Raw genomic sequence first — 10390 nt, forward strand, 5'->3', positions numbered from 1 at the left:
TTATACACATACTAAGGAGTATTATTACTTACTTCCCAAACTGATAATCATAAAATATTTTTCGTCACTTATAATTTTAAATGATCTTCATTATGATTCTGCAGGGCAATTTTAAGACTGAATGACTTAAACTTGAAATTAAAGCCACCGCGAGGGTGTCATTCAGTTCAAGAGCCTGCGAGTTTGCCTCTGCATTTGATGAATTATTTGAAAATGGCAAACCACTTTCAAGATCAAATTTTAAAGCCCAATATAATTTAATAAAGAAATAGGGCCATCTTACTAGGAATATGTTTTTCTCGCTTGCGTAGGACGCCTCTGATTAAAAGACCAACGCTTCATTATAATTGTGTACGTCATATTTAGACGCTTTAACGTTGTTTATTGATTTGCTGAAACACACTTGGAGAACTCGACATTTGTGATAACATTGGTTAAAATCTCTTATTCAGTCAATGCCAATGCATTTGATTTACATCTCATAACACTCTTAATTTTCTTTATTAAAAAATAACTGAGACGACAAAACGCTGCATTTTTGGAATTGTAAAAGTTTAAGTCTCCATAAGTGACTTGCAATATTAGTTTGGCATTTACACACGTCAACAAGGATTTAACACGTTGGACCAAACTTAATGAATTGACACCAACAACATTAATTCTGATTAGAATGATCACTTTTAGCATAATATACAATGGTAAATATGATTGCTCCCAAAGCACGACTTACACATAAATAATATAAGTTAGGAAAAATGGAACAAAAATTAGCTAGCTGGTGCCCGCTTTGCCCGATTCAAAAACACCTTTCCTGAAGAAAGACGAGAACTCCAAAAGAGCCAGTCGGGATGGAGTTTCTCTGCAAGGGTATAAGGGGCACGACGGAATTTGTGAACAGACAGCCAGCAGTTTTTGCAGGTACACCTAAAAGCAGTGCAAACTCATCACCATGATGAGAGGACAAATCTAACGGGATTACCTCAAGTTGCCTTCTTCTTTGCTTGGCTATAGCTTCAGAATTTTTGGCAAAAAATTTTCTCGGCGGGAAGGGTAGTGTTTCTACCTGGACGCCGTAGCGCGCTTTCATGTCAATGTGCAGTTCTCTGAATCTCTTGTAGCGTCGCAGCAGGGTCCACCGGGCGCCAGCGACGCTCACTCGCACCTCGTACTCGTAGTGAGTGCCGCTGCCCGCGCCCCGCAACAGGTAGGACGGCACGCTGACTCGCAGTTCAGTCTCGTCAAGTTCGTCAGCAAAAGCCAAATCTTAGAAAGGCAAAATTCAGTACAATTCTGATAAAATCATTCATGAGGAAAACTCACTGCAGGAAGCTGGAGACAAAAGTGGTGAGCAATACACCAAAGACCTCCCTAAGGGAGTCACTCTGTCCAAGCTCTGGAATGGTTAAAATTTCATTGTTAGTGTTGATCAGCAGAGTGCGAAGTTGCAATCAACTTACTGTGACTGAAGAAAACATTACAGGTGTGAGAGGCATTCGATTCCTAAAAATGCAAACAGTGTTATCACTAAAGTACAACACGTGCGAGAAGGGGAACAAAATTTAATGGCTACACTACTTAGGAGTCGCAAATGACTTAATTCAGAAGCTAATGATGAAGCATGACATTTTTAGTGGTAAAAAGGGAAACGCCTGAACGCAAATCTTTAATCCAGAAATTCTACGCAATGACTTATATGTTGCAATTTCATTGTATTTGACTGGCATAGCATAGCATGTTGTGATGTGAACCAAATTCAGTGATTTTATAACTAGTACTAACGGTACTAACTAAGATGTAGCGCCTAAACATGTCCCTTTTATTTAAATTCATGAGATGTCAGAAGGAGTGTGCTTCCCTAATTGATCCTCTTTGAAAATTTCAATAATCTAGATTTACACCTGATATTATGTACATTGTATGTTATGAGAAATTTTAGTCAAGTATTCGTACTAAACTGAATAACTGATTGATAAAAATTGCCCATAACAAACATGAAGATTGATGGAATAATTGATATATTTACACCATGTATTGCTTCAAATGTCCAAAACTTAATGAAAAGAAAGCATGCACAGTCAAATCAGCAAATTAATTACAATATCAATTAAAAATAGAAAATAATGGAAGTGGTTTACTTACGGGGAAGATAATTCAAATGCGGAGTGCCGTCTAAACGCATTGGCTCGCACCGTTATTGGGGGTTCATCGACCTCAGCCTCTAAAGGTCGTCTGGCAGGGCCTCCTTTGAGGTTACCGTTCATTTTGGTCTCGAGGCGGATCTGCTCCCTCTGTAGCTCCTGAAGATGAGCAATGTGGTCATTCAAAGCCTCTTTGTCGCAGTTCTCATCCTCAAGAGCGGTCAATATCTTCTCCTTCTGCTGAGCTACCTTCCGCGCCAGGGCCTCTCCAGGCGAGGCCAGTCCAAGGCCGGAGTCGCTCAGGGCTGAGTCGGGCGGCCAAAGAGTCTGCGGTTGGTCTGTGGCTGTGTGGAACGAGTCGTCCGAGGAAGGCGGCCCAAGCCGGCCGCGGCCGTTCAGCGCCAGCGAAAGGGAGGCGCGTCGTTTGTGCATGGCCTGCAACTCGGCCTCGGTGCGTTCCTTCAGGGCTAGCCTCGCTGTCTCCACCTCCTCCCTGGCCGCCTCCAGCTGCGCGTCCAGTTCGGCGACTCTTTTTTGTCGCTCCTGCAACGTTGCTAGTCGCTCTACCACTCGCTTTTCAAGCTCTTGCAGCTCCTCCCGCTAGAAAATTCAGAGATTTGACTAATGAAATAAAAATATACAAGATAGTTTCAAATGACATTCATGAAAATATTGATAGGAATTGTGGCACCTCTCTTATAGAAAATAAGTCAATAAGCAATTTTACTTTTCATATTTATGTTTTCAATGCTTGCATTTACCAAAAAATTAGAAACCTTATTTTTTCCAAATATATTGTTTATTTTTTTAAGTAATTCTGAAAGGCTAAAAGATAGTTAATGCCCTCAGCAGTTTTAGTTGAAAAAAAATTTTGTAGCAATAAAATTTAAATACAGTCAGAGGTAGGCACAGCATTTATTCACTTAATTAACGTAAAAAATCCTTGACTCAAAATGCAAACTGTAGGTGGGAAACATCAATGGGATGAAAATGCAAAAACACAAGCTTTCTACTTGGACTTAGTTTTCAAGTCTAGCAAGTAGTAACACTAACCTGCAGTATAATAACCTGCTGGATGGCCTCTAGGGTTTCAGCGGACTGCTCCTAAATAAGCAAAAACTCTAACATCGACACACAGACAACAACAACAGCAACTCAATGACAAACCTCATCCATCTGGTCCATGAGATCTTTCAGCAGCGCCCGTCTTCGCACCATCTCATCTTGGAGAATTCTGAGCTGTGACTGCTCCTCTACCACCTTTGGAGAAAGAAAAACAATTCGTGCCAACAGTCATGCCAACAGTAGCTTAATTGTAAGTAGCTCTGCTGGCGCATGTTGAAAAGAAGCACCACTAGCTCAAGGAAAGGGGACGTTCAACACGAGAAAAAGTATTAATGTGCAAAAAATGTCTAGGTTTGTAAGTGTGTTTCAAGTTTCAAATTGTGGTAAAAAAAGGGTGAACTATCAAAATGAGATCAAGTCAAGGTTTCAGTATTTGACGCAAAACTAGGTACATACCTTTTCCAGCTCTTCCTCTTTCTTATTTTCTATTCGCTTCCGCTGCTCCTCCAATTTCTCTTCCCTTAGTCTGAGCTGCTCCTCTGCCTCCTTCTGCCTCTCTTCCAGCCGCCTTCGCTCTTCGTCCAACTGTCTCTTGCGCTCCTCATACTCTCTGGCTAGCCGCCTTCGTTCTGTTTCAAGTTCTCGTTCCTCCACATTCAGGTTCAGATCACTAGTCGATCCGCCAAACAAACTGCTTCTGCTCATCACCCGGCCTTCTTTTCTCAGCTGAGCCGCCTCAGCAGGGTCGTTGTACCGTAAAACATGCGCTCTACCCAGACCTATCAAGCTTCCTTGACTTATTCTGGAGGACGTTTCAGTTGCCAATCCATCCACGCTGCAGTAGCCATTTTTGGGGGTGAGAACAGCAATGCCGTCTTTCAGAGTGACAATGCAGTGGTGAGGTTCAAGTCCAGGCAGGACTATGTCCGAACCCTCCGCAGCGCCTATCACCGTGTCACCATTCTGTGGATATTTTTAAAATCAATTTAAATGAGATTTCAAATACTTAGGATGGCAAAGGCTAGCGTTGGGATTAAAAATGCGAAATTTCACTCACTAATTTTAAGTATCGCAAACTAATCTTTTTCGGCGTGAAATGTGGACAGCGACTTTCCCCTTGCATAAAAATGCCAAAATCTGAGTGTCACAGATGGGCGTAAACTACTTTGTACTAGTCCAGACGCATAACATTTTATATAATAACTGTCCTGAACATTTGCGTGGCTATGCTACAACAATGCATGGTGTCGATTTGTTGGGCAGGTCATCGAATATCAAATGTGACTTCTGCCCCCCTTTGTAAGCGTACAAGTGCCTGAAAAGCGCCTCCAAGTCATGTACTATTGTCAATGGAACAACTTGTCACCGAATTTGCGCATGAATGAGAACTCAAGTGAATTCAAACAAAAAGTTAGGCAGATACATATATTGACAGAATACAAGAATACTGAACTAATTGACTGATTATTTTCCCCTTGTCACCAAAACAAAACAATATTTTGATATTTTTGGAGTTGTTTTGAATGAGGGGATGTATGGGTCTGACCCGAAATTAAATTACATTGAATATAATCTCAAGCTTTAACTTATTGTTGTGCAATACACTGTGTTAGAATCAAATCATTCAAATATTCTAATAAAATCGTCCAACGATATGTCTTCTCTTTTTCTAGAGTATTTTATCACCAACAAAAACGGTTTAAGAGCAAACAGGGATATTTAATTATATACTTTTCATATTAAAGTTTTAAAAAAATCGGTTTAATGAGCCGTGAAAATGGTTTGTTTCTGTTTTATCGAGCGTGATTAATTTTTTAAGATTACTAGTAATCTTTACTTACTCTGTTTAAATGATAAAGCGTGACTCCAGTGCTGAGTCGGTCATCCTGGTCTATTGCTACCAAGTGCGGCCGGTCACTGTCCAGGACAACACCCCTGCCTGCCTTCCTCAACCCCAGCGCCTGCTGCTCTCGGAGAATAGCCTGGGTTTCCCGCCACTTCTCGGCCCACTCAGCAGTCAGACTCTTCTCTTTCGCCTCCTTTTGCTGAAGCTCGGCCAGCACCTTTGGTTGAGTCTCTTCACCCAACAACCCCCGCAGTTTGTAAATCTCCTCACGCAGTTCGCGGATGAGACGAACGTTGGGATCCTCGTTCACTGTGGGCTGGTTGACGATGTTCTTGGCTCGGTTTGCGTAGCGCAGTGTGCTAAGTGTTTCGCTGTAGTTGCAGTCGGCAGGCGATATCGCTAAGGACAACGGCAAGCTTAGCATACATCAGCAAACCAGACTAAAAACTTACCTGCCACCATGATGGTTTTTGAGTTTCCACCGAGGCTATCTTTGAGGAGCCACGTGAGGACGGCATCCCTGTATGGAACAAAGGAACCGACCCTCTTCTCAGCAAGAGCCGAAATGACAGAACCAAGTGTGACCAAAGATTTGTTGATGTGGGCTCCTTCCTTCAGACGTTGGCCCGTGGCACCTGTCGCGTCCGCTCTTTCACTTCCAGCCAGGTCCACTAAATGGACTTTGGAGGTGGTCTCGCACGGAAGCCCTTCCGCTCCCAGGCCAGCCTGAAATGCAAAATAAATTTAATACCGCATTCCATGGCTATTGTTTCAATTTGAACAATACCTGTCTGAAGGTAAGAGTGAAAATGGCGTGACTCCTAGAGCTGGTGTCGTTCATGTTTGTGGCAGCTGTGCACCTGGCGCGGTTGCCTCGTTCCATCAGCTGGGCGACATGGTCGTAGCATGTCACCAAGTGATGCGACAGATCCGATACATACGGACCTTGACGAGGGTGCTCTCTCACTCTGAGACCACCTGATGGATTGCTGGAGGCCAAAAGGTCGCGTACCTTCTCGTTGTAGATCTCCAAATAACTGACATCTACTCTATAATTTTTATCCTCTTGCTGAAAAATACCATGCACTAGGGAACCGGTCCTCAAAAATATAAAAACATTTCAAACCTCCTCCTGCATTTTTCCAAACATTGCTTCACAAATCCTTGGTATAAGCCCAGGGTCATCAGGTGGGCCAGTCATCGTAAAAGTTTTTCCACTTCCAGTCTGGCCGTACGCAAACAAGCAGGCATTGTAGCCTTCGAAGGCACTGGCAACAACCTCAGTTCCCAATTCCTCAAAGACCTGAATCATCAAAATAAAATGATTTCTTCTTGTCGAGTAAATTTTGGAATAAAATATGCCATTGAAATCTGTCAAATTTATTTGGCAAAATAAAAATCTTTTACAAAAATAGTTCATGATTTATATTTCTTATTAAATTTTGGTAAAAATTGCGCAGATAACTTAAAGAAAATAAGGGTCATTTTAAATCACAATAAAAATAATTACATGAGCGGTACACGTTTTCTACAAAAATATATAAATTTCACGCGAAGCAGATTATTGGTGCCAAAAGTCTTTTGACGAGGATAAACAAAAAAGTGTATACCTGCTCCTGAGTGGCAAAATCTGGATCTGATGGTTCAAACGACCAGTAGGAATGATCAAAAGTGAAGTCTTTGAAGCCAACATCTCCAGCAGTCTGGAAGGGGAGACGGAAACAAAAAAGCTCTAGTTAGTTTAAGTCAAAAGGATCAAAGCAAATTGCATTGTGCGGTTCTAAACAACAAAGCCTGTCTGCGGTTGCAGTGCTAAGACGTAACGAAAGCGTGATATCTCGAAAGCATCACTTTACCCACAGCCGAGCGCATCACCTACTGTGGCATCACTATTTATATATAAAGCAAAGCTAATTTACAAGAATTGTTCAACAAAAAAGGGACGTCTTTACAAGTTTGTTCAATTCGGAAGAACTTACTGATTCCGAAGTTGCTAAGGGATTTGCTGTTAAGGACGGACGCTGGAAAAAAAACGGGGCGTCAGTGACAGTAATGATTATTTTTTTGCCGTTTGTTCACACAGGGGAATGTGAGCTATCGCCCTTGACGGGTTTTTTCTGCATACTTTTTCTGCAGTGCATAAAAAATGGATGTGAACAAATGTATATACAAAAAGTGTCAGGTACTGATATTCAATGCCTCTGATGTGAGTTGCGTTACGCTTCACAAATTGGCAGAGCAAATCTCCTTCAATCAGCCTCCTTCTATCTCTTTTAACATGCTCGATTTCATGCTGGAAATAAATCATTGAAACACTTTCAAAAGCACGTACTGCAAGTATAAAGTTTTAGCACCTTGGCGCACAAGTGGCAAATTAATGTGCATTTTATCCAAATTAAAGTCATTGGTAGCCAAACACTTTCTTGTTGTTATAAGTTGTTCACGTTGTTATTCTTCAACATTTAGTATTCTTTTATAATCTTACGTCGATATTTTAAATAAAACGATAGATTGAAGATTTAGGCTGTCGCGTATAAAACAAGCACAGGCGTTTACTATATTGCTGAACAACCCTACTGGCTGTATTAGAGCCTCGTCAGCAGCACTTGAACAGCAAAATATATCACGTGGTGAAATCTATCCGTTTGAGCAGAAATATGGGTTCAAGTACTTTTGTATTTATCCCGCAGCTAACCAATGTTGTCATATTTCTGATGTTTTGTGTTAATTTGTAAAAATAGTGGGTCAAAAATAAACTTTTGCGTAACATAATTATACGGAAAAATGTGTTTATGGCAAAATTTCAAGGCATGAAAGTTGGTGGAGGTTAACTACTCTTTTGGTCTCAATTTGTTCACGATTCGGCCTGCCGCGCATTTTACCTAAAAACACGCTCTCTACCGCAAGAGAGTGTTCTGTTTGGCTTTCTCGCTCATCCTTTAAGCTCCAGAAAAAATACAACTGCCCAGCGATGCATGAGGCCAAATTTGGCAATAAGTTGTCGGAGGCAAGCCGTAGAAAAGTCGAAGTGTTATTGCGCTTGTTTATTAAGAAAGAGAAAAGGCGGCGAGGGAACGCGTGCCAAAGAGTAAGTCGCAAATAAACGCACGAAAGCTGATCGAATTTGAAGTATCGCTATATAACTCAATCCAGTAGAGTTGGTGACCAACCGCAAAAGGAGAAATCCGATCAGCAAGTCACTATAAATCTCTGAAAAACGAACAATATATCACCTTTGACAGATTGACAATCCTGGTCTTTTTGCCGTCCATCCTGATGACCGCCTTAGCCCCCATGTCCAACTCCCTGCAATACGTCAAATGTGTCAGGTTTCACTGTGAGATCAAGTTTCACAACTGAAATTGGCAAATCCAGTCAAGCGAGCTCGGGACTCTCGCTGTCTGTCTTGCGAAGGTACGGGTATGATAGGATTGAAAAATAATTGTATTTCTAATACATTCAACCGCGACTTATAAAAAATCACTGACTATGTACACTCCACATTTTAATCCCTTGGCAAGAACAGATTAATAGAATTAGAAGAAAAATAATCCCTCGATCGCGAAGGTTTAAAAAAACAAGTCAATGTTGATCAGATATCAGATCAGTTTACTATCAAGAAAACCTCATTTATTCAATGGATTTCTTTGGCGCCACGAGCACTTTATTTTTGTTTTGAAAAGGTGGATAGTATGTGAACGGTCTTTAAATTTAAAATGAAAAAGCGACGTTTAAAGTTTAGTGCACCTTAGTCACGAGCACACTGTTTTGGCCCATAGTCGCCCAGGAATGTCATTTAAACACTCACCTTTGGTTGAAGGGACGCACCCGAACTGCCACTTTCACGGACGCCATGGTCCCGTTTCAAGTATGCATCCTAAATTCGAAAAATCAGCCCGAAATTAAGATCGAACATCGTACGTCCACTTCTCAAACCTAAATAAAAAAATAGACAGCGCTCAGGTGACTGCAGCACATGCGCATGCCACTCTTGCTTCCTCCCACTCACACTCACTGCGCCTTTTACTTTAGATAAGTGTAGCCAACTGCAAAAAATTAATCAATATTATAGTTTAAACAAATAATGGAAATAACTAGATACTAACAATTTTATGTTCCCTCTGCTACTTTTTCATTGAAAGTTTCCAATTAATCAGTCAAATTTGGCTTGAATTGATGCACAATTGAGAATTATTTTGTCATAAGTTGGCAGCACTTTGTAAACAAGACCATGCTGTACGTCGTGGGACTGGGACTTGGGGACGCAAAGGACATCACTGTCAAGGGCCTAGAGGCCGTAAGACAAGCTGACCGAGTTATTCTTGAAGCTTATACTTCTATCCTCACTATCGGCAGAGAAGCTTTGGTAATTTTTGTCTAAACTAGCCCTCATTTTTACTTTAAAATAGGAATTTTGACATTTCATTAAAAATAAATTAAATTTTAATCATTTTATAATATTTTTAAAATTTCTTCTTATTCAATTTTGCAGGAGGAATATTATGGAAAGCCTGTGGAGGTAGCAGATAGAGATGCTGTGGAGCAAGGTGCGGCTGAAATGCTGGAGGCAGCAAAGTCTTCAAACGTTGCGTTCCTGGTAGTCGGCGACCCCTTCGGAGCCACAACTCATGCTGACCTGGTGCTGAGGGCTCGCAACGAAGGGGTGCCTGTCCAGGTCATTCATAACGCCAGCATCATGAACGCAGTGGCCTGTTGTGGTCTGCAGCTCTACCACTTTGGAGAAACTGTTTCTATTCCATTCTGGACGGAAACTTGGAAACCAGACAGTTTCTATGAGAAAATCATAAAAAATAAGTCAAGAGGACTGCACACACTTTGTTTGCTTGGTAATTTGTTTTTGGCGTCTTAATGCGGCGTTATGATAGAGATATCTTTCAGACATCCAGGTTAAAGAGCCCACTCCGGAGAGCATTACTAAGAAAGTAAAGCAATACCTTCCTCCTCGGTTTATGTCTGTGGCTCAAGCAAGTGTACAGCTACTGAAAATTGTTGAAGATGACTGTGAGAAAGGTATTTTGATTAAAATATAGCGAACTTTTATTAAAAGTTTTCGTTTTAGTGATAACTGAAGACAATTTGATCGTTGGACTCGCAAGGGTTGGATCAGACTCCCAGAAGATCATGGCTGGTTCCTTGAAGATGATGTCTGCGAGTGATTTGGGGCCACCTTTACATTGTTTAATAGTGCCTGGGGAACTGCATCCACTGGAAACTGAATACTTGGAACAGTATCTTGTCAAATAAACCACCCTCCAATTAATTATTTTAACCGTGTTTGTCCAAATCATACTCGTGCTGTTTTAAAATATGTTTATGTGTC

General features: G+C 41.2%; 2 protein-coding genes across 2 annotated transcripts; one reads left to right on the top strand and one right to left on the bottom strand.

Moving 5' to 3' along the window:
* Positions 1 to 339: 339 nt before the first annotated feature.
* On the bottom strand, positions 340 to 8996 carry Klp98A (kinesin-like protein 98A). Its single transcript, XM_065485056.1, has 16 exons — positions 8858 to 8996; positions 8283 to 8355; positions 7029 to 7070; positions 6660 to 6752; positions 6176 to 6352; positions 5837 to 6118; positions 5502 to 5775; positions 5045 to 5448; positions 3660 to 4166; positions 3306 to 3398; positions 3192 to 3242; positions 2140 to 2738; positions 1458 to 1500; positions 1321 to 1393; positions 980 to 1263; positions 340 to 924 (listed from the first exon to the last, which is right to left on the bottom strand). Exons 1-16 carry the CDS (start codon positions 8902 to 8904, stop codon positions 772 to 774), a joined length of 3195 nt encoding a protein of 1064 aa, XP_065341128.1. The 5' UTR covers positions 8905 to 8996; the 3' UTR covers positions 340 to 771.
* A 283-nt stretch (positions 8997 to 9279) lies between these two features.
* On the top strand, positions 9280 to 10333 carry Dph5 (diphthine methyl ester synthase). The gene is made up of 4 exons (XM_065485064.1): positions 9280 to 9415; positions 9542 to 9896; positions 9949 to 10080; positions 10130 to 10333. Exons 1-4 carry the CDS (start codon positions 9281 to 9283, stop codon positions 10312 to 10314), a joined length of 807 nt encoding a protein of 268 aa, XP_065341136.1. The 5' UTR covers position 9280; the 3' UTR covers positions 10315 to 10333.
* The last annotated feature ends 57 nt before the right edge of the window (positions 10334 to 10390 follow it).

The sequence above is a fragment of the Cloeon dipterum genome, chromosome 3 (genome assembly GCF_949628265.1).
Source record: "Cloeon dipterum chromosome 3, ieCloDipt1.1, whole genome shotgun sequence".
NCBI classification, from domain to species: Eukaryota; Metazoa; Arthropoda; class Insecta; order Ephemeroptera; family Baetidae; genus Cloeon; species Cloeon dipterum.

Coding starts and splice junctions, on each gene's coding strand:
- Klp98A (XM_065485056.1), bottom strand. CDS start 8,904: ATGGCGTCCGTGAAAGTGGCAGTTCGGGTGCGTCCCTTCAACCAAAG. Junction 6,353..6,659: donor ATTTTGCCACTCAGGAGCAG/GTATACACTTTT, acceptor TTGATGATTCAG/GTCTTTGAGGAATTGGGAAC. Junction 1,264..1,320: donor TTTGTCTCCAGCTTCCTGCA/GTGAGTTTTCCT, acceptor TGCCTTTCTAAG/ATTTGGCTTTTGCTGACGAA.
- Dph5 (XM_065485064.1), top strand. CDS start 9,281: ATGCTGTACGTCGTGGGACTGGGACTTGGGGACGCAAAGGACATCACT. Junction 9,416..9,541: donor CTATCGGCAGAGAAGCTTTG/GTAATTTTTGTC, acceptor TCAATTTTGCAG/GAGGAATATTATGGAAAGCC. Junction 9,897..9,948: donor GCACACACTTTGTTTGCTTG/GTAATTTGTTTT, acceptor GATATCTTTCAG/ACATCCAGGTTAAAGAGCCC.